The 25,101-nt window shown below is 55.7% G+C and overlaps 10 protein-coding genes across 10 annotated transcripts; 5 read left to right on the forward strand and 5 right to left on the reverse strand.

The window, feature by feature from the left end:
* Positions 1–78: 78 nt before the first annotated feature.
* CLUP02_05390 (RNP domain-containing protein) lies at positions 79–1,263 on the reverse strand (the record flags this gene model as incomplete). Its single annotated transcript, XM_049284397.1, has 1 exon — positions 79–1,263. One exon carries the CDS (start codon positions 1,261–1,263, stop codon positions 79–81), a length of 1,185 nt encoding a protein of 394 aa, XP_049141540.1.
* A 1,799-nt stretch (positions 1,264–3,062) lies between these two features.
* Positions 3,063–4,327, reverse strand: CLUP02_05391 (uncharacterized protein; the record flags this gene model as incomplete). The annotated part of the gene is made up of 6 exons (XM_049284398.1): positions 3,063–3,390; positions 3,471–3,512; positions 3,567–3,707; positions 3,758–4,023; positions 4,105–4,192; positions 4,278–4,327. 6 exons carry the CDS (start codon positions 4,325–4,327, stop codon positions 3,063–3,065), a joined length of 915 nt encoding a protein of 304 aa, XP_049141541.1.
* A 233-nt stretch (positions 4,328–4,560) lies between these two features.
* On the forward strand, positions 4,561–6,529 carry CLUP02_05392 (6-phosphogluconate dehydrogenase; the record flags this gene model as incomplete). Its single annotated transcript, XM_049284399.1, has 7 exons — positions 4,561–4,627; positions 4,659–4,701; positions 4,794–4,877; positions 4,932–4,951; positions 5,009–5,535; positions 5,595–6,348; positions 6,408–6,529. The coding sequence occupies 7 exons, from the start codon at positions 4,561–4,563 to the stop codon at positions 6,527–6,529; spliced, it is 1,617 nt and encodes a 538-aa protein (XP_049141542.1).
* Positions 6,530–7,328: 799 nt separating this feature from the next.
* Positions 7,329–9,635, forward strand: CLUP02_05393 (uncharacterized protein; the record flags this gene model as incomplete). Its single annotated transcript, XM_049284400.1, has 3 exons — positions 7,329–7,367; positions 7,439–7,702; positions 7,752–9,635. 3 exons carry the CDS (start codon positions 7,329–7,331, stop codon positions 9,633–9,635), a joined length of 2,187 nt encoding a protein of 728 aa, XP_049141543.1.
* A 1,238-nt stretch (positions 9,636–10,873) lies between these two features.
* Positions 10,874–11,443, reverse strand: CLUP02_05394 (uncharacterized protein; the record flags this gene model as incomplete). Its single annotated transcript, XM_049284401.1, has 3 exons — positions 10,874–10,911; positions 10,942–11,012; positions 11,106–11,443. Coding segments are annotated over 3 exons (447 nt in total), but the record flags the coding sequence as incomplete, so codon positions are not given.
* Positions 11,444–11,906: 463 nt separating this feature from the next.
* CLUP02_05395 (uncharacterized protein) lies at positions 11,907–14,032 on the forward strand (the record flags this gene model as incomplete). Its single annotated transcript, XM_049284402.1, has 3 exons — positions 11,907–12,120; positions 12,190–12,965; positions 13,025–14,032. The coding sequence occupies 3 exons, from the start codon at positions 11,907–11,909 to the stop codon at positions 14,030–14,032; spliced, it is 1,998 nt and encodes a 665-aa protein (XP_049141545.1).
* Positions 14,033–15,913: 1,881 nt separating this feature from the next.
* On the reverse strand, positions 15,914–16,752 carry CLUP02_05396 (glutaredoxin; the record flags this gene model as incomplete). The annotated part of the gene is made up of 2 exons (XM_049284403.1): positions 15,914–15,991; positions 16,054–16,752. 2 exons carry the CDS (start codon positions 16,750–16,752, stop codon positions 15,914–15,916), a joined length of 777 nt encoding a protein of 258 aa, XP_049141546.1.
* A 984-nt stretch (positions 16,753–17,736) lies between these two features.
* On the forward strand, positions 17,737–20,178 carry CLUP02_05397 (SH3 domain-containing protein; the record flags this gene model as incomplete). Its single annotated transcript, XM_049284404.1, has 3 exons — positions 17,737–17,932; positions 18,016–19,995; positions 20,054–20,178. 3 exons carry the CDS (start codon positions 17,737–17,739, stop codon positions 20,176–20,178), a joined length of 2,301 nt encoding a protein of 766 aa, XP_049141547.1.
* Positions 20,179–20,214: 36 nt separating this feature from the next.
* On the forward strand, positions 20,215–20,759 carry CLUP02_05398 (uncharacterized protein; the record flags this gene model as incomplete). Its single annotated transcript, XM_049284405.1, has 4 exons — positions 20,215–20,261; positions 20,328–20,397; positions 20,457–20,508; positions 20,638–20,759. 4 exons carry the CDS (start codon positions 20,215–20,217, stop codon positions 20,757–20,759), a joined length of 291 nt encoding a protein of 96 aa, XP_049141548.1.
* Positions 20,760–21,110: 351 nt separating this feature from the next.
* Positions 21,111–21,721, reverse strand: CLUP02_05399 (uncharacterized protein; the record flags this gene model as incomplete). Its single annotated transcript, XM_049284406.1, has 4 exons — positions 21,111–21,128; positions 21,177–21,195; positions 21,259–21,467; positions 21,629–21,721. The coding sequence occupies 4 exons, from the start codon at positions 21,719–21,721 to the stop codon at positions 21,111–21,113; spliced, it is 339 nt and encodes a 112-aa protein (XP_049141549.1).
* Positions 21,722–25,101: the final 3,380 nt, after the last annotated feature.

Genomic DNA, 25,101 nt, shown 5'->3' on the forward strand with positions numbered 1-25,101 from the left:
ATTATGATGGGTATGGGTGACCTCCAACTCCAGAACGCCAGTCTAGCCGAATGAGCTATTTCTGAAACCAAGAAAAAATCATCCAAGCAATTTGAGGCCGTTCTTGGTCTTCTGTCCAGGCTTGATGACACCGTGACTATGCACAGGGCCGAGGTGGGGTTCATACCCGGTACCATCTGCATTCTTGTTTCCTCCGCCACCACCGTTGCCAGAGTGCTTCTTGTTCTTGTTATTGCGGTTGTTGCGGTGGTCCTTGCCCTTGACGTTGGTGATCTTGATCTCCGTGTTCGCCTTGCGCACCGTGACGGGGTGGCTCTGGATGTACTTGCCATTCATCTCCTTGGCGGCCTGGAAAAAGTCGTCGGCGTCGCTGAAGGAGACGAAACCGTACCCCTTGGACTTGGCGGTGCGCTTGTCGCGGATCACGCGTGCCTTCTGCACCGACTGCCATCGCGAAAAGGCCTTGAGGAGGGATTCGTCTGTGACTTCGCCCGCGAGGTTACCGACAAACAGGCGCAGGTGACTCGGATCCCACTCGGCGAGGGTGTCGTCGGTCCACTTCTTGCCGCCACCCTCGCGGACGACGGTCTTCTTGCGCTCGGGGGGTTGGTTCGCTGCTGCTGCCGCTGCGGCCGCGGCTGCGGGGTCGATGATGGGAGGGGTCGCGACGTTGCTGCCTGTTCCAGGGAAGCCCCCACGACCGCTGGGGACGACCGGGTCTTTACCGCTGGCGTCCTTAGTGCCGTTCGAGCTGTATGCGCTCTGCCACTGTGCTATCTGCATCGCCATGTCCGGGTCGTAGTCGGACGCCGAGGCGGCGGATGCGCCGGCGGCAGGGGCGCCGGTGCCGGGAATCGGGAACGGGTTGCGAATCTGCGGCGCTGCGCCGTAGGTCGAAGGCGGCGCATTGTAGCTCGAGGCCTGGCCGTAACGAGAGCCGGCGCCGGGTTGTGTGTATGAATCGTAAGAGGGCACCGGTGCTCCATAGCGGCCGGCGCCGCCTACCGAGGGCGACGGCGACGGTTGTTGCGAGTACGATGCGTAGGGTGAGCCATAATGGGCGGCGGGCGCGCTGGCATAGGTCGGTGCACTCGAGTAGGAGGTAGGCGCGGATGAGGCTGCAGCTCCGTAGGCGGGTTTGAAGGCGGGCTTGAAGCCTCCGGATGACTTGCTCGGAGGGGGCCTCGCGGGCAGGGAGGGATGAGAAGGTGGATTGCCGGTAGAGGGGCCGCTTGAGATACCTGGAGGGGGCGGGTAGGCCATGATGAATGAACTGCGGGTATGATACGGTTTTTTTGTGCAAGCAAGGCGCGTGTGGCTTTGCTTGAGCTTTTTTGTGGTAACGTACCTCTGAGCCTGGGATGTTCCTGCTCAAAGAAGTCAAATCTCCTTTGCTGTTTGCTATAGCCGACGGTGGGCGTGCTGTTGTCGGGGCTGTCGCAAATGCAGAGATGGGTTTTGCTGGTGATGTATTCGGAGAAATTGTGACGATGTCGTCTCAGCCTCGGCGATGGTGTGTGGCCAATGTGGCTGGTGGCTGAGTTTGATCTGTCACGTGCCGTCTGTGGCTTGTTCGTGAAAGAAGCTCGGACAGGGAAGTGTCCATTGCTTGGCACTGCTCTTCAACCTTCCAGGTGGGTGGACTACACCAACTGCCGCTCATTGCATCCCGCGCACCTAAATCAATGCTTCTCGAATCCCGAGGTTCACAATGCAGCCCATGCCGCCGATTAAACGCCCAGAGAAGTCTAAACTCGGAAAACAGGAATCCCAGTTCCGTCTTGAGCCATTTGATTATTTGGCACCGGCCGTGCTGGTCAGACTCACGTTCCGTTCGGCTGGGATTATCACCATCCCATTTAACCATGCTGTTCCTGCATCAGCTGCATTTTATCCGTCGGACATCTTCAGACGGACATAACGGATAATCAGTAGTGCAGCTATCGGTGTTTGCTGACTGACATCATGGCCTCCGTCGCCCTCCGACACGACGCTGCGTTTTCCCTCGGTCAGGGCCATGCCAATCAGTAATGCGCGTGGATTCTAAGCGGAGCATTAGCGGAGTTCTCAACCGACGACTCCGGATCGTGCGACCGATCCAAGGCCCGAAGGCGGCGGTAACCCCCACTGAGGTTGCCCCTCGTTTTCCCTTTGTGAGGGCCATATTTCTCGATTTGTGAGCAGCGAGGGACGGATTCACCGTCGGCGGTTGCGCTGCGGCTACGCTGCCTCCATCCACACCTTGAGGTACCTTGGGAGATGGAGGTGCGATATTTTCTGTCCCTTCTGCTGAGGGCGTGGGTCTCAACGAACCCAATAGATTGAGGCTGCTTCGGCCAAGCAGTCCAACTGGAGGAATTGGAGGGGTTCATTACGGCCAGCTTCGGTTTGGTTGGGGCCGACTTCCTCTGCACACCATTGGAAGCGCATCGTGATTTGTCGCGTATATCGAGCAAGGCCCGCTATCCGCTGTCCAGGGATAGGAAACGCGAGGCGCATGCGCATCGGCCGCTGTCTTTTTCCCATCCAATGCCTAATTATAATCGCAATCGTTTTGGTGGTTGGTAGTGGTGGTGGTAAGGCTGCGTCTTTCACGGCGTTCTCTCCGACTGAAGGCGGAGTGCCGAGCGCGCGCTCATGGATGAATAGCGACAACGCGACAACGCGACGTCCCAGTATCTCTCTGCACTGCAGGCCTCCTCCAGGGTTTGGACGTTCTCGAAGCTTTGCTGGAACGGCCCGGCAGCATGGGGGTCTCTTCTATGCTGAAGAAACGGAATTTCCTCCAATGCAGTCCGGAGCGAGAGACAGATGCTGCACGTGCAGGGCGGCTCTCAACTCAAAGTCGAGGGACGTTTGGGGCATGGCCATAGGCAAGACAACGATGGACCAGACAAATCACATTCCCTGTGGTTCCTCACCCCCTACCACCCAAGACGGTCCAGGAGCATACGAAGCGAGCGAGCGAGTACCGGAGCTCCGTTGGGAGGGCAATAATATTATATGCCGCCAGCAGACAGGCCGCAACGCTGCAGTGCGTCGCGCAAGATTAGCATTGGTGATTAGGCAAAGCCCCCGCGGCCTGTTAGACCGAGCGCAGAGTGTTCCTCCGCGGCCGTGGGTTGCGAAACGTCAGGGTCTGACGCATCGAGTTTGAATACCGGAGTCGCAAATCCCTCCCCTGGAACACGCAGAGTGTGAGACATGCTCACGGCGGCCAATGGGAACGGGTGCCTATCGCCGAATCGGACCACAACAGGACGGATCCAGAAGCGCCTTTTTGCACGACGGGCTTCGTCAGGCTGGCGCGCTGCTTGACTAAAACACCACCGGCGTGGAGCAGGCATGATGGTCGTTGCTGGGCCGCCCTCCGCCGTGCGGGCCGGTTCTCTTGCACAATGCGGTAACCGTGGTACATCGGAGTCGCAGTGGAGAGTTGGTCGGGTACATTTCATGCTCTCTGAGAGCACAAGTATACCTGGTTGGCGTAGGTGGTGTTTGGTGTCAATCTGCTTTGCCAGACACAGTCAAACGAGTGAAAAAGGCTTCTGGCTTATTTGCTCAACAACAAGAATGGCGGATGGCAGAGAAACGCGGGAAAGGCGAGGTGACAGAAGAGAGCATCGTCATAAGTGCCCCTCCTTGACAGGCCGTCCAATTGGAGCTGGCTGGAGGAGGGTCTGGTCCTCTCAATGGAGCTCCACGTCCTGAGCGGTGATGTATGTGTCCCTCTTCTTTTCTGTATGCGTGTACATACTCCGTAATCCGTACGGAAGTGCTGGAAGTGAAAGTGGGATTGGATTGCCAAAGCATGGAAAATACAAGCAGCGCAAGGCAGAGTAAGGTACCTACATTCTGCGCATGTACCTCTTTGTCCATGAGTAAGCTCGTCCCGCCAACAGGAAAAAGCCAATCATCTCGAGTTAGTCCAGGAGAGTCCAGGAGGGGCGGCCACTGACCAGCCAAGTCAAAGCAGCAAAGCAGCCCTGTCGATGGTCGAACAAGCCGTCTAGTCCCGCTTTTCTGCCCAGTCTTTGAGAGATATCCCACCCCCAAAGAAAGAATGGGAAGCGATGGAAGAGAGAGAAAAAGTTGTATCCGTACCGCAGTAGGTAGAAGGCCACGCTGAGAAAGCACCGGGAGGTACTTGTCGACTTCCATTGGGAACTTGGGGGAGTGGGAGTGTGCACATCTGCGCTTGTCATGGGTGGCCCCTGCACTAAGACAAACCACCCCCCCTCCCCTCCTACCCCTCCGTCGACCCTCCCCCTACAAACTTCGTCCGGGTTGACGAAAGCTCCAGCTTCTCGTCTCCTTCTTGACACATTCCCTAGAGATAAATAACTCGACGCTCCCGCATATCATCAAAGATTCGCGCGTTTGAACCTCTCCTCCATCAAACAACACCCCCCACCTAAACCACCGACACATCATTCATCATGTCTGGACCTGTGTAAGTAATACCTCGCTCTGCCTTCTAAACCCCTCTTCGCTCTCAAGCCAAAAGAAAAATTACCCCACCACCCCGCTCCCGACCTCCGATGCCTCACGACAATGACCATGGCTGCGAATTTCCCGCATGTCGACGTCCGTCGTGATGGCTTCGGTGCCGGTGCGGCCTCGGGAGGTGCCAATGCACATGTAACATTGGCCTCAAGTCATCGCCCTCTCCTTTCTCGACGCAATAACATACTCATGCTCGTAATGCAGCGCTCGTCTTGCCAACCTTGTGGCAGGCGTTGTGCCTGCTCCGAGGTCCCGCTCCGCTCTCCTTCTCCTCACACCTGAATAAGCAACGTCCGGCTAGTGAATACTCAAGCTGACCATCGTCACAGCGCTGATATGGGCCTCATCGGCCTGGCCGTTATGGGTCAAAAGTAAGTTCTACCAGATTTCCATGTGTAAGAATTGAATCACTAACTCTCTCATAGCATTATCCTCAACGCCGCCGGTAATTCCGACAATCACATCCCATACCCATATTCAGGTGGCTAATATCCTTTTCTAGACCACGGTTTCACCGTTGCCGCCTTCAACCGTACCGTCTCCAAGGTCGACCGATTCTTGGCCAACGAGGCCAAGGGCAAGTCCATCGTGGGCGCTCACTCTCTGGAGGAGTTCGTTTCAAAACTTAAGAGCCCCAAGCGAGTCATGCTTCTCGTCCAGGCCGGTAAGGCCGTCGATGACTACATTGACACCCTCATCCCCCTCCTTGAGAAGGGTGACATCATCATCGACGGTGGTAACTCTCACTTCCCCGACTCCAACCGCCGCACCAAGTACTGCGCTTCCAAGGGCATCCGCTTCGTCGGCTCCGGTGTCTCTGGTGGTGAGGAGGGTGCCCGCTACGGTCCCTCCATGATGCCCGGTGGTAACGAGGAGGCCTGGCCCCACATCAAGGACCTTTTCCAGAGCATCTCCGCTAAGAGCGACAACGAGCCCTGCTGCGACTGGGTCGGTGATGAGGGTGCCGGTCACTACGTCAAGATGGTCCACAACGGTATTGAGTACGGTGACATGCAGCTTATCTGCGAGGTATGCAACCCCACCCGAGCTCCTCGTAGTTATATGCTGGTAGCTAACACCACATCCAGGCCTACGATATCCTGAAGCGCGGTCTCGGCCTCTCCTGCAAGGAGATTGGCGATGTCTTCGCCAAGTGGAACAAGGGTGTCTTGGACTCTTTCCTGATCGAGATCACCCGTGACATTCTGTACTACAACGATGACGATGGAACTCCCCTCGTCGAGAAGATCCTCGACCAGGCTGGTCAGAAGGGTACCGGCAAGTGGACCGCTATCAACGCCCTTGACCTCGGTATGCCCGTCACCCTCATCGCCGAGGCTGTCCTTGCCCGCTGCCTGTCCTCCATCAAGGAGGAGCGTGTTAAGGCTTCCAGCAAGCTCCAGTACGTTGGCCGCACCAACAAGTTCGAGGGCAACAAGGAGCAGTTCATCGACGACCTCGAGCAGGCTCTGTACGCCTCCAAGATCGTCTCCTACGCTCAGGGTTTCCAATTGATGAACGAGGCCGCCAAGGAGTACGGCTGGAAGCTTAACAAGCCCTCCATCGCCCTCATGTGGCGTGGTGGCTGCATTATCCGCTCCGTCTTCCTCAAGGACATCACCAACGCTTTCCGCAGCAACCCCGACCTCGAGAACCTTCTCTTCGACGACTTCTTCAACAAGGCCATCCACACTGCTCAGCCCGGCTGGAGAGACGTCGTCGCCAAGGCCGCCCTCCTCGGTATCCCGACCCCGGCCTTCTCCACCGCTCTGTCTTGGTTCGACGGTTACCGCACCAAGGATCTCCCCGCCAACCTCCTCCAGGCTCAGCGCGACTACTTCGGTAAGCTTCTTGATACCACGAAGTCCTTTGACATTTTGCTAATCATACTGTTTCTGCAGGTGCCCACACCTTCCTCGTCAAGCCCGAGTCAGCTAACGACAAGTACCCCGCTGGCCAGTACCACCACGTCAACTGGACCGGCCGCGGAGGTAACGTCTCTGCTTCTACATACAACGCTTAATGGTTTTCTGGATAGGTTAAATAGAGGGCTCACTATAAGAACTGGTATAAGGATGCCAGGAGAATGAAATGAAATGATTACACGTAATTGAAACAAAAAGTTCCACCACTTTCTCATTCCGAACCCTTCCAACGTGCGCCATGCCGAATTTATGAGGTGAAGCTGTTGAGCAGAAGCTCGTCTTAGCTATGACCAAAGGCGGACGACTATCTAGCAAAAAGTTAAAACACACACAGTCACACAGTGTGTCATGATGCAAGTCTCATAAGTAAGCATGTGTGGCAACGTGTTGTACCTTGACTATACTCCACATCCTTCCACATCACTTTTCTTCTATGTAGAAAGATCTTGCGATGCGAAAGGAATCTGACGAAAACTTGACCCCTCCTTTACCGGCGAAGAGCCGGCTCAAGGTCGGGACTAACAGCGAACACGGAGCTGCTGGCACAGTGTGTTCGGAGGCTGGACTCACGGTACCCGAGAAATTGTACCCACATGCACGGACCCTAACCGGTACCTCTATGATTGGCCAACTGTCTACAAGGGTCACTCGTGGTGCCGCAGCCTCGTCGCGACAAATTTGGGGACCGCGAACCAAGCTGCAAGTCAATCAATCCATCAACCAACAGTAGCTTCCCCAATTGTCGCGCCATCTCAATCCTTCCCACGTCTTTGTCGATTGCCCTCCTCACAGATAATCACGGCCTGAGGAGACAATCGCTTGTTCTGCGCGACAAAAGCTGTGCATCAGCATCCGCCCCAACCCCATCGCATCATAAATCCCACGTCGCGATCCACCATGGCGCAAGACCCAAGTGACGGTATCGATCAGGAGCTGGTAGGTCACCGCAGCCAGCATTATATTTGGTATCGAAAAAAAATATCAACTCATCGCTAACCATCTTCCAGCTGAGCCATGCTCATCTCATCTCCGCCAACCACTATGCCGACCAGGCACGCGTCGACCTGAACCAAGTAACGAAGTGGTTAATGGCGGCGCCCCAAGTCGCGAAAGACAAAGCTCCCTTCTTCTGGACCTACCTCGATCGACCCCGCGACGGCCAGGTCTATCTTACATGGCAACCTCTCAAGAGGCTCGGAACCAACTTCGCTAGCGACGGCATGATCTGTGGACCCGAGCAGTACCATAGACAGGACGTTGGAAATGGATTGGTAGGCATCCTGTCGCATTATTGAAGGAATAATCTGACTTTATTTTCAGTCTCTCGAAATCCACTTCGTCAAGTCGGCATTCATTCCTGGCGAACAGGTCGCCATGCATGCTCGTCGCAGATTCCGCCTCGTACCCTCGCAGACCGGAGTAATGAACGCGCCCCAGCCAGACATCAGTCTCTGGATCGTTCATTACGGCCCTTCCGACCCCTCCGACCGCGTCCCTGTCAACCTGATCCCCGTGTCACAAGAGACCCAGCACATCATGGGGACTCGCAACCACCTTCAGAAGTGTGGTCAGATCGCACGAAAGGACTTCATGCTTTCGGATCGCGCGAGCTGGCCCTCGATCCAGTTCCCGCGCAATGGCGGACGGCCTCAGATGTACAACCCGCCGGCGCAGTCGCGGCGCGTGCCGCAGCAGATGGCCTATCCCCCGGCGGGTCCCCAGGGACGTCGTGGCCGCCAACAAGCACAGGCGCAGGCGCAAGCCCAGCAGCAACAACAAGCCTTGGCTCACGCCGAGGCTCTCCATGACGACGAAGAACTCGAGAAGGATCTCTTTGACCATCTCACCCCTAGAGACATTTCCTTCGCACGGTACCAACAAAACCATGAGTGGATGGAGGAGATTGTGTCTTCGCCCTACGGCCTCAGTCAGATTGCGCCCCCTGATCTCGGACTAGGCCTCAAGGGAGAGCTGGCACCTTTGACTGATGGCATCTTCTCAGCGCAGAGCGCAAACGCACTCACTGAGCCGCCCCAGAAGCCTTACATTGGACGGCTAGAGCCTGGCCTGGCTGATGAGTTCAGAAAACGGGTCCAGGAGCACCTCGATGCCACCAAGGCTGAGATGGAGAAGATGAAGGCGGAGCATGCAAAGAACCTGGCAAGCCTCAAGGCGAGCTCGGTATTCGTTGATGCGGAGAAGGATGTGAAAAAGTCCGTTCAGGAGCGTGGACCAGAGCCGTGGCGTCTGGAGGGTTACTCTGCCGATGCGGATGATAACTCCGGCCCGTGGTCACAGAAGCACAACAAGAAGGTGGACGAGATTGTGGCTCAGGTTGAGGCCAACCTGGGCCGGCACATCGAGGTCCTCCACAATGTGCACCGCATACAAGATGGCGGTTTCCAGGAACCCGCCCCTGAACCTGTTAAGGAGCCTTCACCAGTGCCGCCGCCGGCGAGCTCACCTCCCGCCCCGGCAGCTGGTGTAGATGCGAATGCCTCGGGATCACGGCGGCCTTCTCAGGCTGGTTCAAACCACAGTGGCGTGATGGTAGGCGATTCGGATATTGATATGGGAGGCACGGCAGCAGGACTACTCGACGAGGTGCACACTGGGTTCTCTGCCAACTCGACTCCTCTGAACAACTTCCCCACACCGCAAACACACATGTCCGCGTTGAACTCAAACGCAGGTACGCCAGCCAACGCAAATGTGCAGTCGCCCGCACCGGTCCCTCCTACTATTCAGGAGGAGACCGAGGCGCAGACTTCCACTGGCGCTCCTGCTGCCACGGGCGAGGATGTCACAATGGGCAACACAGAGTCCTCCAAAGATGCCTCTGCCACCGCGCCTGATCAAGGAACCGGCAGCGGTGAATGGGTCGTCGTGCCTAAGGGAGGCGCAACGCCCGACCCCTCCGCCGGAGCCGCCGCCACCACCGCCACTGCAACTGAGGGCGACGCTGCCAAGCCTGCTGTCAAGCCCCCGTCTGCTGCCGGAACGCCAGCAGATACTCAGACGCCCGGCGGCTTCAGCTCACTGGGTGACCTGGACTCGGCCGGTGACGCCATGGCTGGCTATGGCGGGTCTATGGGCGATGGTCTGGATATGAACATGGAGATGGAGGACTCTGCGTTTGGCGATGCCTTCCACGGTGTGTCGAACACCAACACACCTGGGAACCAGTCTGAGGGCGGGGCTTAGGGGCCTATCGACCCGCATTTCGATTGGGATACCAAGTATTAGTGAGAGACTGGTGACTCGAAATGAGGGCAGTGTATGTTTAATGCGGCAAGGTGGCTCAGTCAGGCTGGTTGGGACCACTTTTTAGTTTTGTTTTCGAATTGGAGACGACAGGGCCTAAGGCATGTATGGTATTACAATCCACACGGATGGTTAAAGAATGGAATGAATTCAGTCTAGTTCAGGCTTCATGCTCTATTCGCACTTGCCACGATGATGTGTGGTCAAGGGTTACTACGTGTGAGCCCGGTGCCGTAAGGTGTTACATGTGAGGCGTGTAGTGAACAGGCCGCAGGAGAGAGCATTGGGTAAATATTAAGTAAATTGCGAGGTCTATTGACTTCGTCACGTAATGAATTGTATGAAGTTTCCACACGAAAAACCCCAGCGACGTTGGATATTCACATGGTTCAAGATCTACAATACCGAACTAGAAATTTACTTCAACGAGCATTGCCACTACCAAGATCACTGCAACCCGGCATTGAGTGCTGGGCTGAATGACGAGAATGAATACACATTGCTGAAGGCTTTGAGAGTATCCTTAAGGAGCTGGGATCTATGCTTGCGGAAACAACAGGGCGCTATCATCCCAAGGTAGGAGATAATTGATTGGGCTCAATGGTGTGACCAAACCCTTGACCGTGTACCGGTATTGCAGGTGAAGGGCCAATGACCAAGACCTCATGCCTTTTGCTCTTGGAATCCACAGGCTGAACAGCGTCAAACACGGAGAAAGAATGGTGATACATGGCGGTTCATCCCACAGCGAGCCCGGATTACGTTGACAGGGGCCGTGACCAGTGCGCTCCTGTTAGGGAGTAAGCGGGGAGAGAAGGCAAGGCCGCTAACACGGCCCCACCGTCTCCGCGTCGCACCGGGCGGGAGGTTTTAGGTTTGATCGGCGCTAGGTACAGACGTCTCAGCCGCAGGCTTTACACGAAGCCCCCCCCCCCCCCCTTTCCCATGTCATCCCGACTTTTTCAACCTCCCTCTTCCCTCGAAGGTTCGAATGAATTAGCCCTTGTTTTTTCCCGGCTGCTCATCACTAATGGGAGATTAGACGAAAAAACACGCAACAAGGTGCTTTGCTGCCCATGGCTTGGGTTTACTGGCTCGATATGGGGCATCGTAGGGAGGTGTTGTCTGAAGTTTTGCTGGGCTTGCCCCCTGTACCCTTCCCCTTCCTTCACACGAGCTTAACTGTCCATCGTTAAGACGAAAGCTTTCTCAGGAGCTATGAAGAAAATCGACGAGCTTGATTTACATTGTGTAGATTGACGAACTACGGGGTCTACGCTTACATCTCTGCGTAATGCGCCACACTCTAGCAAGCGACTAGTGGAAAAACAAAAAGAGAGATGCCCAGCTGGAAATCGGCAGAAAGATGAAGCAAAGCCCAGGATCGCGAAACCACCCTTGGCCACTTACGAGATCCTCTCCCGCCGTCCCGCCATCGCCGCCCCTCCTTCCACCACACTTTTACCGCCGAGGTCCTTACCAAGTGGCTGAGTGTCGCTCTCGCAAATGTTTCTTGTGCCATCTGGGCAGCCATTGTAGTTCTTGGCCAAAGTCCACTTCACCGAATGGGACCAGGAGGTTTTCAACTTTGTGGTCCCGCCCTCTCCCCCGTCGTCGTACCGAGTCTCGGCCGATGAGACGTGGACCATGGTCGAAAACCCCCCCTGCCCAGCCTTTTTCTCCTTAAGCTTAGGATGACGTTCTGGGGAAATGGTGCGGTTTGTCCACGAGGCCCCCTGTCCAAGGAGTTATTGGACTTACACGCGCCGCTGCGAGAGAGAGAAAGATCCATCCCATCGAAACTCTTCCCGGGAGGTGAGGATCTCGAAGTGGCTCCCCCTTCTTTTGCTTCCCCTTCTCTTCTGCTTCTTACACTTGATCTTCGTTTCTCCATTCACTTCTTGTTGCGCTGTTTTCGAGTTGCGTTTCTTCGATTCTGTCTGCTGACTGTTGTTCACTTCTTCTTTGAACGCCCTTCTTTTTTTTCAAACCTATCCTGCAGGTCAGCTTCACTTCAAGCATTCCGTTCGTTTTACACACGCCCGCCCCTTCGACTTTTTTCGATACCCGAGCCCAAGTTGGCCGACTTTTTTCTCTCTAATCCAAAAAAAAAATTACGATTCTCAATACGTGGTTGCTTATCTTGGGTGGAACTCCGTACGATCTTTATACTCGACGCAAAACATCTTGAGGAAACAACAAGGAAATAAGATGCGATTTACCACGTCATTGAGGCTTTGGGTTTGCGCGGTTGCTGTGTCGGTATGCAATGCGCAGATCTCGAAGCCGAGAGCCGGGGATGTGTTGATGCCGAACCAGCAATTTGAGGTTGAGTGGCAGACGGCGGGCTTACAGGCCCCCATCAACGTTGACCTGGTTCCCAGTGGCAAGACGGACTTGTCAGTCATTGCGGAGAAGATTGCAGGTGAATTTATCCAAGCCAATTTGAACATCAAGTGGAAATCTTGATCTGTTAACCAAAAATGTCATGCAGTGCAAGTCGACAACGTCGGCCGTCTGAACTGGAACCCCAGCGCCTCCATCACAGCCTTTGAGAGCTTCGCCATCGTCATTACGGATTCTGCTCAGGCCGTCGTCGTCTCCGAACCGTTCAAGATCACCCAGCTCACGCAGCAGCCCGTCGTCCAGACGATTCTCGGGGCGGACCCGGCGCAGGTGGAGATCCTCACCGCGGCTGCTGGGCCCCCCAAGGTTGTGTACTCTGGCGCGTTGCCCGCTGAGGCTATCCCCGCCGGCGTCGCTGAAGCGGAAGCTGCCCCCACGGAGCCCGCTCTCGTCCAGCCTGAGGAGTCCAAGAATACTATCTCGAACGGCACTGCGCCTGGAGCCTCTCCTTCTCGACAGAGAACCGGCAAATCCAAGAAGCAGCCCGCGACCCCCAACGAGGACGCCAAACCTCGCAACTCTTCCAAACCGCTCACGAGCATCGCCGAGAAGAACCAGACACCTACGCCGATATATTCGACCATCCAGTCCGCCCCCTCCGCGCCCGCGTCGTTCCCGACATTATCAGCGACCAAGAACCAGACAGGAGTCCCAGGACGTGGCGCTGAGGTCACGCCCACGCCGATATACTCCACAATCCCGGACTCGGGCCCGGCATTCCCAAGTCTCTCGGTCACCAAGAACCAGACGGCGCCCGCGAACGCCGAGGTCACTCCTACCCCTATCTACTCCACGTTGCCCGATACACTCTCGAAGTTCCCGACCCTCGCGCCCACGAACAACCAAACAGCTCCGAGCGCCGAGGTGAGTTCCCCCTGGCTTCTTTCCCCTAGTCTAGCAAACACTAACAGCAGATCCAGCAGCCGGCCAAGAGCAAAGCGCCCGCCGCCACTCAACCAGCAGTAGAAGTCCCAGCAAACCGCACCAGCATCACGCCGGAAGCGCCACCCACGCCCTCCCTACCGATCGTAACTCTCCCAGTTCCTAAGAACAGCACCACCCCCGCCTCGCCCCCGGCCACAAGCGCGCCTCCCGTCCTCCCGAGCGCCGCGAACCCAGCATCAAACAGCAGCGCCACCCCTACAGGCCTGCCCGCCCTCCCCGTCACCGAGCCCGCCGCCGTGGCTCCCGTGCCCATCGCTGCCCCGTCGGCGCCTTCGAACCCGCCGAGCGACGGTACAGGCACGGCTGTGACGAAGCCTGAGCCCCAGACTTCTGACCCGGCGGCGGCGCCGCCGTCTGCCGCCAGTTCGAGCGGCGCGTTGCCTTACAAGGGGACTCTGCCTGCGGACGGCGGCGCGGTCAAGTCCGACGTCCCTGCGTCGACTACCGGTGACCCTACCGATACGGCTAGCGGGGTTTCGGTGACGCCTGTGCCTAGTACCACAGCTGGTGGCGGCAAGGAAAGCGAAAAGGGGGGCGACAAGAGCGGGGACGAAAGCGGTGGTTCCGGCAGTGGTTCAGGAAAGGGGTCAGGCCAAGACTCCGACACCGAATCCGATAGTGAGTCCGGCTCCGGCAGCGGTAGCAGCAGTATCAGTGGCAGCAACACGGGAGTCAGGCAACCCAGCACGTCCGTCTCTTCCACGGCAGCCATCGTGCCTACGCCCCAACCGCAACTTGGCGTCGGCATCGGCGCCACGCCCGTCGTCCAGATCGGACCCAGCATAACGTTGCCGTCGTCCCTCTGGACGTCCATGATCCTCGAGACGGCGGCCGGTTTCGCGGCGCCGAGTGGCGGGTCCTTTGCGGTGGCGACGTCTCCTGCTTTGCTTACGGTTCCTAATGCGGGTTGTAGGACGACGCAGGGGGGCGGGTATGTTGCTGCTGTTTTGGGTGCTGTGACTGCGCTTTTGGTTGTTGTTATGTAGGAGATGAGGGGACAGCGATTATAGGAATCGGGGACGGGGCGAGGGGGGTGGGTTTGGGTGTTGACTAGTGTGTGAACTCATTTTTATCGCACCTTCAATGATGGTACTATCAGGGAGGGAGGATATGAGGTTACATGTAGACAAAATGAGTAAACCGAGTTTCGAGATATCTCATTTTGGACTTTGAACGATGTAGCTTTTGACGATTTCAGGAGTTGAGTGTAGGGTTCAGCGAGTGTGGTCCGATCCTCCTCGAGTTGAGCTCACGGTCATGCCAAAACCATTCAGTTTAGAAGAATATATATTCATTCTGTTGCTTGTATAAGACACCACTAGATATGTTCAAGGTGCTGGATGACCGCACAATGATGAAGCAAAATCATTTCTCTAGTGGGACGGAAAGGGGCCAGGTCAGCAGTGTGATTGGGTAACATGTCACCGCCTCCTCACCATTCATTTACGCAGTGCTGGAGAAACAAAGATTCTCCGGCGTGCTCTCAAGACGATTTTGGTGGTGACCGTGCTCTGGGTGAATCGTCAATATCTCTTCTGAGAAGATTACATAAGTAGACGTTCATAGCTTATAGTTTAATACTTGACCCTCGTGTGAGCACGCCGCTATGTACCTTTCCTTTCTACCCAAGAGGAATAAATCAAAAGTATGTAAACTACATGAACCAAAAAGAGTTCACCCCCCCGGTGCTGAACTGGGGGCTACATCTCTTGGTGCTCATGCTGGGATTCGAACTCGGGTACTCGTATGCGCTAAGCCTGTCGTCGAGTAGGCTGGTTGGCGTAGATAATTGATGTTGACCATTAACCACTCCACCACCCAGCCAGTTTGACCTGACCCATCGACCTAGACGGGCGCCTCCTGGCTGGTGACAGGAATGGATTTGAGGGAGGGTATAAAGGCTTCCTCACCTGTATTCCATCTGATCTCGAGGTAAACAAGGTAGGCGAGGAAGGACCGCTGCGGAAATCTGCTGGAGATGAATCATCCACGGCCATCAAGGTGCCCAGTCTCATATGATACCGTTGCCCAGCACGGGAATGAAGATAAGGTAGAGTGCAATGCTACAATACCTAGCTCTTTCTTGAGCGTATCTATGGGAGCAATGGGAGTCTGATACGTTGACGACCATACCACCACCGTGATTGAGCCCTACCTCAATATTTGGCTAGGAAGTAAGACGATGCTTTTCATCACAATAGATCTGTTCTGTAGTGTATCATGTTCTGGGTGAGGAGTGGCGCCCCGCTGATCATTCTCTCTGATAATCGAACCTCGCATAAGAATAAACAAGGTCCCAACACAGGAATAATGAAGCGCTGTATTCAAGGGGTGCATCACACAGAGTTGTGCCGTCTACCTTGAATGATTTCATTGTCATTGACGATAGCGTAAGACGAACGAGCCCTAACTAAGGTACCTGAAAGTATCCGCTCCGTTTGAGATCGCCTCTGTATCTCATGTTCTCATGCCTTGAAATGCGTCAACTTTTGTGTGCCGGGCCTGTGTCTTGCAAACGATGATTACTCTGGCCATGCCGAATCTCTGAGCCCGGAATCGCAGTTTCTTGAATCAAAGATATCTTTCAACCAGTTTCCCAAGTGTCTCTTCCCAGTCATATTTCTCAGATCGGGGACAACCTTGAAGACCTTTAAACGATGGCTGACTGACTGGCGAATGACTTGATCACACCAAGGGCTATATCGTCGCCCGATCTAAAAGCCAGATACGATTTGGAATTCGAGTGGCCAGGCAAGGATGTAAATCAAATGTGAGTGGGTATGTAAAGACTACGAGAATCGTCACGTCTTACACGGTGAGGACCGGGCAGGCGTGAATATGCAGGATGTTGTTGATGACTAGGCGGATTACGCAGCGGCCTCAGCACTGGCCTTGATGCTGTAAGGGCCGAAGAATTCGGGGTCGTTGGAGAGTTCTTCCTTGACCTAGGGAAGGGATAACGTTAGTAATTGTGAGTCAGCAACGGCGCTGAGACTTTTCCACTTACGATATCAAGACCACCAACCAGCTCACCATCAACCCAGAGCTGAGGGTAGGTCGGCCACTCGGCATACTCCTTCAGGCCCTGTCGTACCTCATCATCTGCCAAGATGTTGAAGAAGCCGTACTTGACCGAGTGCTCTCTCAAGATGGCCACAAGCTGTCTTGAGAAGCCGCACTGAGGCGAGCTGGGGGTGCCCTTCATGAAGAGCATGACTGGCGCCGCCTTAACAAGGTCCGCCAGGCGCTTGAACAACTCCTCCTTGGCCTTGGCCGGGTCGACGGGCTCGTCGACTTGCATCGCGCTGGGACCATTCTCGACGCCCTGGTTGCCGTTTACCGTGGCAGCGGCGCCGGCGGGCTTCTTTGCGTGCGTCTCGATCGCGTTGCGGACCTTGACAGCGCTGCTACCGCTGACAGTCTCGAGGACTTGACCGTTGCGCAGGAGAACGAGGAAGGGCACGGCGGTGACGTTGTATGTCTCGCTAATGTCGCTGAGCTCTTCGGCGTTTATGGAAACCCAGGATGTCTGCGGGGGGCTGGTGACGGGGTATTCGGAGGCAAGGGTCGAGAGGACGGTAGCCATCTGGGCGCATGGGGCGGCCCATGGCGCATGGAAGGAGATGATGTGGAGGGTGGAAGGCGGGGTGGAGGCAATGTGCTTCTCCCAGTCGGCAAGACTGGTGATCTCCGTGATCGTCGACATTGTGCTTTTTTGGCGAATCGCGAATTCTTGGGATGGTCGGTTGTTGAAGGTGATGCGTTAAGGGTCTATTCGGGGTCAATCGGATAGAAGTGGCCGCAAGAGGGAATCGCGTGGAGTCGTAGAGTCTTGTGGAACGCACTCGAGAGGAAGGACGGGCTTGGTCGGACGTTGAATCGCGGAATGATAAGTCCAACGGCTGATAAACCACGGGTCTCCGATACGTCGGGTGGAGGGGTATTATTTGGAGGGGCAAGTCGTGATTTTTCGGGGTGGCTGCGATAGTATCGGGTATAGCGATCTCCGCGGGCAGGAGATGGGGTTGCTGCATGGGTTGATGACTGTAGGGGAGAAAGTCTCGAGTTGCGTCATCTGTCGCGATATTTACGTGGCATAATTACATATGTGAAGAATCCCACTCGGCGGGGACCACACGGGGGCATGCCCAAGCTGCCCCACTAGAGCAGCGCAGAGGCCCGAAGCGGAGAGCGAAAGCGGCAGGCACCTTCGGAGCACAGTGTGTCCTGTACTACTTCGTACGCCGCCTTCTCTGGCCCGCCCTGTTCCTCCCCTCCCCCCCGTCCCCCTCCCAGGCTCCTAGTTACTGCCAGTCAGTCACTTTAGGTAGCTGCCCAGCCTGCCCCGCCTCGACACCTGGCCAGCGCTGAACAACGCTGAGCTGCGTAACCGACCGTCCGCGTATTGGATGCTGGCGGGACCGTGCTTCACCTCCAAGTTCTAGTTCCACCTGTGCTGCGCCTCTCCAACTCTCGGCTGTCCACGACTTTCTGCAATAGAAGAGAGGGCTGGTTTGCTACGTCAGCTTCTTGCCCGTCAGACATAGGCGACTCTCCGACGGAGACCTTTACGATTAAACATCTTCCACCCTACTATTATACCTCTTTCCCCCCTCACCAATCCCCCTCATCTACTGACGACTCAACGATCGACGACCACTGCTAGTCGAGCTTACTGCCCAAACTCGCAATGGCGTCACTCAATCTGTCCATCAACGGACCCTCGATCAAGAGCAGCTACCAGGGAGTCATCAACGGCCCGCCCCCAAACTCGAGCTCCCCGACATACGCTCAATGGGCCTTGTTCTCAGTTCAGGCTCCTTTGGCCAATGCTTTCCAAGACAGCGGCAACAAGGAGAGTGTGCTGAAGGTCCAGAGCACTGGTGGTAAGTTCCCCCGCTCTTTCGCCCGAGCTCCCGACCTCGCTCGGGGGAAGACAATGCGCTGACATGTGTCCTTTCCCACGTAGATGGCGAGCTCTCGGAGCTCATCGAAGACTTCAACGAGGGCCGCATCCAGTTCGCTTTTGTCAAGGTCAAGGATCCCAACTCTGGCCTCCCCAAGCACGCCCTAATTGCTTGGTGCGGAGGCGGTGTCCCCGAGAGGACCAAGGGCTACTTCACCACCCATACCGCCGCCGTTTCCAAGATCCTCCACGGCTACCACGTCCAGATCACCGCTCGTTCAGACAGCGACCTCGAGCCAGAGAGCGTCATGCGCAAGATTGCCGATGCCTCCGGTGCCAAGTACTCAGCAGGCGGTTCCACGTCTTCCGCTGCCCCACCTCCGGTTGCCTCTAAGCCCGTCTTCACACCCACCACATCATCAAGCGGCGTCAACCCCATCGTCGCCGCGCGAAACCGCAAGCCCGCAGGTGTCGACGAGGATGGCTGGGGAGACGATGCGCCTCAGGTGACTCGGTCCCAGCTGGAGAAGGTCGAATCTGCGTACAAGCCCACCAAGGTCAACATGGCAGAGCTCACGAAGCAACGGCAAGAACCCTCCGGCTTCAACGGAAACGGCTCCCAAGACAGGCCTGATGTCGTGAAGGGCGCATACCAACCCGTTGGAAAGGTGGACATTGCTGCGATTCGCGCCGCAGCGAAAAACCAGCAGGATGACAGGCCTGTCCCGGTCAAGGGTGCGTACGAACCCATCGGCAAGGTCGACATTGCAGCTATTCGCGCCAAGGCACAGAAGCCCTCAGAGGCTGCGGCACAGGAGCCCGAGGAAGACGAGCGGCCTAAGTCGCTGGCCGAGCGAAGTGCCGCATTCAACCAGTCAGAACGCTTGACGTCACTGCCGAAGCCCAAGGTCGCCAACAAGTTTGGCGGTGCGGCAGCTTTCACCGGCACTAAGGCCCCCGCGCCCGGTGGTCTTGGATTCGGCGCAACCTCCGCTCCCGCGCCTCCACCAGTGGGTGCCGCAAGCCGCACATTTGCCGACCAAGGCGGCAAGACGCCAGCTCAGCTCTGGGCCGAGAAGAAGGGAAAGCAGGGCGGATCCGTATCCAACGTTGTCTCGCCTCCAGTCACTTCTCCGATTGGCGTTCAATCAACCGGCGAGTGGAAGAGCGGCTACTCTGGCAAGTCTTGGGGACCCGTCAAGATGCCCGAGTACGGCAAGGGCTCCATCAGCCAGGAGAACACTGGCGAGGATGCCCAGCGAAGTGTCGAGACGCCCGCTTCTCCTAGTGGCGGCATTGGTGCCCTCAAGGAGCGCTTCACCGGCGGAGCCCCGCCTATTCCCCGCGAGTCGCAGCCTCAGCAGCAGCAGCAGCCCCAGCAGCAAGAATACGATGAGCCGTCTCCTCCTCCCCCACCTAGCGGTTCCCGGCCTCCCCCGGCCGGTGGGTTCGCTCTACCCGGTCTGCCTTCTAGGCCAGCCCCTGAAGAGGAAGAGGAGGAGGAGGAGCCCCAGTCTCCCATCAGAGTTGCGCAGCCCGTATCTCGCGGACCCCAGGTCGAGATGGAGGCGCCCGAGGAGAGGGAACCTCCCCGCCCTATCCCTACTCAGCAAGAGCTACCCAGGGAGGAGGACCTTCCAGAAGACAACGATGCCGGCCGTGGCGCTGCCGCAGCTGTTGCAGAGCAATCGTTTGGTCAGGAGCAGGTAGCGGCGGGCCAAGCGGACACCGGCGGCAAACGCGCTGTGATTCAATACGACTACGAAAAGGCGGAAGACAACGAGCTTGAGCTTCGCGAGGGCGAATATGTCACAAACATCGAGATGGTGGACGAGGACTGGTGGATGGGAACCAACTCCCGCGGCGAGAGCGGCTTGTTCCCCAGCAACTACGTCGAGCTTGTCGAGGATGAGCCTGAACCGGCGCCGGCGGCACGAAGCGCCCCTCCTCCCGCACCGGCTCAAGCGGAGCCGGAACCGGCAGCTGCCGCTGGCGGCCGAACAGCCACCGCGCAATTCGACTACGAGGCTGCTGAGGATAATGGTAAGAAAAGCGCATCCCCTATTCTTTTGATACCCCAATGCTGACTCTTAGTCTGTAGAACTTTCGTTCCCCGAGAATGCAACGATCAAGGACCTCGAGTTCCCTGACGAGGATTGGTGGTTCGGTTCCTACGGTGGCAAGCAGGGTCTCTTCCCTGCCAACTATGTCCAGCTGGACAACTAGGGATGGATTCATGGGTAGCGGTTAGAAAAAGTCGCCATGACGGCCAGCGACGAATCACGCCCTGGGCCTCCCAACCAAGAACAGTCTTGAGTTGTGAGGCGCTTAGCTGCGTTTGAGAGGAATAAAAACATCGGTCTTATTGTCCTGAGTTTGATTGACGAGAAGCTTGCAGCATTCCGTGATTCCGCCATAACCGTTCAACGCTCAGTAAATGTAGATGTATGATATGTGCACACAAGCCCATGGACGATAATGGCGACTGAACGTTGGTGCTTTAGTCCATATCTTCATCTCATGTCACGTTGACCACAAGTTTCAATACTCATATTAGTGAGGTATACATATTGATTTGCCAAAAAAGAAAAAAAGAAGAAGAAAAGACTACCAAAGAAAGGAAGTCATTACGGCGCATAAAAAATGCGCCCACCGACAAATAATTCATCCAGATTTGACAGATAGATGGAGAGAACAGCGCCATGAACGCCCGTGGGGAAAAAGTAATCAACGAGGTCGCTGAACCCATCGTGAACCCCGTCCCTCCCAAAGTTTTCCACTTTCCTCCAATCGATTCGTCCCTATAACCATCCCAACTTCATTTCGTCGTCTCAGGTTTCGTGTTCTTTTGCGAGTTTGCTTTGCGCCAGTCGAGGCCGATTGAGCCGTGCGAGAGGCCACGTGGAAATAGAGCCGTCGATTTCCATCAATTTTCCTTCCTCTTGCCTGTCGTCGTCGTTTGGGAAATTTGTTGGGAGCCAATTACAGTTTTTTCTTCGACGTTAGGTATTCGCCGTGATCCCGTCGGGTTCCCCACTTTCTTTGGACGGAAACCACAGACCGTACTTTTGACACACCGAGGATGTCAGGTTTTTTGCTGAATCCCGCAAGTGAATTGAAAGAGAGAAGAAAAAAAACATCATCTCTCGCTCTGGCTCTCATTTTGTTGATATGAGCTAAAGTGGGTGAGTGAAGGAGATTTTTTCTCAATTTATTTAGCAAACGTCGAAGCAGCACTCGCAACTGGGATATCGTCAGTCACCGTATATGATAATGGATTGAGATAAGGACAGAGAGAAAACTCACCATTCTGCGCAGCATTCGCACGTCTCGTCAATGACGCAGCAACAGCACAGGGCGGCGAGACAGGCCGTCAAGCAGTTTCCGCCGCCCTGCTTCTTCTGCCGGGGCGCCTGCATGGGAGGCTGTTGCTGGTACTGCATGGGCGGCGGGCCGCCTTGGGGGTAGTAGCCGCCCTGCTGCTGCTGGTAGCCTCCTTGAGGGGGACCGTAGGCCTGAGAATGTTAGTGATTGTAGTTCGCATGTCAAATTCATGATTGTGAGCAAGGTAGAGGCCCGGCGCATGTAATCAAGCTGAGGCATTGGAATGCGCCAACGGAGAAGAATTGTCTGGGCGTGAGGAATGGGGGAGGACAAGACGAGGGTGAGTGCTTACAGCTTGGGGGTGCTGAGGGTAACCGCCTTGAGGAGGGCCATAGTTTTGGTTGTTGTAGTTGCCACCCTGGTTGTAGTAGTCGTTGCTGGCCATCTTGTGTACGTGTGTACTTGTTGTTGATTGCTTGAGATGTAGGTGAAACAATGAAGCTATTCAGAGAGCCGAATGATGGGGAGGATCTGATGGGGAAGACAGAGAGAGGCGAACTGGTGGATAAGAGTGAGTGTGTGAGATGAAAGAATTCCGAGACGGCAGCGGTAGAAGAAGAGCGGAAACGTGTGTCGATAAAAAGGGCTGTATGGAGTAAGGCACGGTAATAAGGCAGTGAAAGAGAGAAGTGGCCCAGTGACAGGTTCGAGGACATCCCTGCTCTGCATCGAAAGTGACGGGCTGGGCGATGCTGCTTGGTGGCTCCCCCTCCTCTCCACCCCCCGTCCCACCTCAGTCACAGTGGAGGTGTAAGGTAGGTACGACGCATCAGCCCAGTACTTTCCAGTCTAAGCATTTTAGTTCCCATAGGCACGTATAGGCACGTAGTGTAGTGTAGCCTGTAGGTATTCCGTCGTCGGATGGGTACTTTGGTACCCTTACCCAGCTGCCACTGCCAGCCAGTATGCAGAGTGAAGTGCCCTGCGTGGTGTAGTCTACCTAGGGACCTACACAATTTCTTTTTGCTGTGCTGAGGTCATTCGGAGAGAGCGATGAGCTGCGGCGCCGAGGAATCGAAGCTTTTTTTTTTCTTCTTCCCCAATCCCAAGACAGTGCCCCCCCGAGACAGCTGCGCATGCCGTAAAGTACCTAGGTAGCACTCCACTGGGACCGAATGAGCGAAAGAACCCCGACTTACCACCACGGACACGTTTTCAGGCGGGGCGGGGAGCCACGAAATACAATCGGCCAAGGCCCGATGAGCGCGATAGATTGAGGTACCCGCGAGTAATCCCGAACCCAACTAACCACTAGGCTACCGGGGCCCCCGTGTCCAATAATGGGAACTTTGCAGTGCTTGCATAGCACTCTTCCACAGTACCTAAAGACTCGGTTTAGACCCGGCATGGCTGAAGGTGATGACTGTTCCTTGCAGACCTGACCCAAAGCGCAGCGCAGCAGGGCCACAGCCGACACCGCCAGCGCCCCAGCCACAACTTGGGGAAAGGTGGATACCGCCTGATTGGCCGGATGCGTGTCCCTGGTGGCGGCATGGTGATGCGTCCTCTCTCCCGTCTCTTTCTGTCTCCTTCTGTTTTTTTTTTTTTTTCGCCATTGATGATGCTGCAAGTCTTTGAACGCCGATTTGTTCCCATGACCACATTCTGTTTGGAGGGAGCAGCTCGTGGGCGATTACCTTACCTTACCGCGCCTTACAACCTTACCCACCTAAAAGCGCTCCGTCCCAATTTCCATCCATAGCTTTTCGCCATGGGCGCGGTGCATAGATGGACCGTCACTCGGTATATGCCGCAGCATTGAACGCCATGATGACAGATTCGATTCACCCTCAACGATACTCGGATTCCGAGGTTCGCGTTCGTGGCGTACTACCACGAATGAGGCACCCTTGGTTCGGGCCAGAGTGAGTCTAGGTAGGTCGTTAGGTGGTTAGCTGCCGCCAAAGTGGCTAGGACGGACGCTGGGCTCGTCTTCGCGCTTGACTTTCGCTGCTCCCACCTGCGATATGCATCTCCGTGGGCGCTTGCGTCGCATGGGAGGAAAGGGAAGAGGTGACGACGGCCTGGGAAAGGAGAGTCTTGTAGCTTCCAAGGTCGGTCGCACACGAAATGTAGTCATGCGACTGAGGCCACGTCCCCTGGCGAGACATTTCCAGCGTATTGTCTACGTCGCTCGTCCCGGCTGACCTGACCTTCTCACGCGGACCGGAGAGACACTTCTTCTTACTACTGTAGACTACCGGTAGTTATACTCGAATACATAACAAGACAGCCCAACATGAACAATACCCACACAAGCACTGCAAGCTGGAGAGCCAGAAGCACCATGATGACACCCCAAATCCAAAACGTCAGGTGTCACTGTTTGAGGTTCTCTTCACATTTGATAGGGAACCTCCTAAGAAACATCCACTTTGGTCAAAGGCATCGAGATGCCAGATGGATCCGGTACCCGCATGAACGTGCCGAACGAACTCCACCAGCAAACATTGGCGCGATTTGGGTGCCCTTCAATTCCCTCCCACACTTGCGCAGCAGACCCAACAGAACGAAGAGAGAACAGCGCACTGCAGCTGAGCCTCTCTTCTTGCCGCTGCGTCTGCTGCGTTCGTACCTATCGTATGCCGCACAGCAGAATGGAAACCACGCACGAGACTCAGCCACCGAAGCATTCAGTGATCCCATCGTACTGCGGTAGAGAACCATGCCGAGCATCCGCCGTTTCTCTTCTGATTGGCCGGAACTAAACCTCCCAGATCTCTAACGCTCACGAACGGGTATCACAGACGCACACCAATCAATCAATCAATCACATGAGCTGCCAGATCTTACCTTTGGGTCTAAGTGATCTCTACCTAGGTTCACACGCTTTTGGCTGCCACAGCCCCGCCTATCAGGAACGATGCCAGTAGAACCTTGGGCTCCAGTACTACCTACCTTACCATCCGTAGGTATTCGACCAGGTACGGAGTACCAACGACAGAAACGATCTGACAATTCATGCCAAGCAAAGGGGTCCAGCCGCCCGGGCGCGGCCCCCTTCGAAGGAACGGTATCGCACCGTTCCTACCGTTCGAACCGCCAAGCTTTGCGGCGACGGCTGTCTCGACGTGTTGGCGTCTCAAACTCTCTCCAGTGCCACGCCCCATTCCCGCTTCTTGGCTGGTCTTGGTTCCCTTTGGAAACGCTCTCATGTGGCCTGCCGCCGACTACAACTCGACTTTCTGTCAATTTTTTTTTCTTCTTCTTCTCGTCGGGTTTGGTCTTGGATAATTAGCCTACTTGTCAATAGCGTCATACCAGACGTCAAACCATATCTGGATGCCTACGTAACGCATATTTAGGTCACAAATCTCTAAGCAGATGGTTTGGTTTGATTGCCTAGCGCAAGGTAAGAGCAGCAGTAACAACAGTCGACATGTTTGATCTCCGGAAATCTGCTCGCGCCGGCCTCGGGGGGCCGAAACGGTCAATACCCGCCCAACCCTCAACCTTCAGCGTGACATTTTCTTTTTGCTCAGAAACTCCGAAAAAAGAAAGGGAATGCCGGAAAATCCGTCAATGGCGGGAACGCGGCGGAACGACAACCTGTAACAAGAACAGGAAGAAAAAAAAAAGAGAGGAAGAGGACAAGACAAGGGCAGCAGCGTTTGATCGCCCAAATCAAGCCTTCGACAAGCACTTTTTCTTCGTCGCAGCGGTGGATCACCCGTTCCCCCGTTCCCCCTTCCCGTGTTCCATGTAGCAGTTTCCAACAAGCAAAACAGGCGTAGGCAGCAAAAAAAAAAAAAAAGGGGGGGGGGG

The sequence above is a fragment of the Colletotrichum lupini genome, chromosome 3 (genome assembly GCF_023278565.1).
Source record: "Colletotrichum lupini chromosome 3, complete sequence".
NCBI lineage: Eukaryota > Fungi > Ascomycota > Sordariomycetes > Glomerellales > Glomerellaceae > Colletotrichum > Colletotrichum lupini.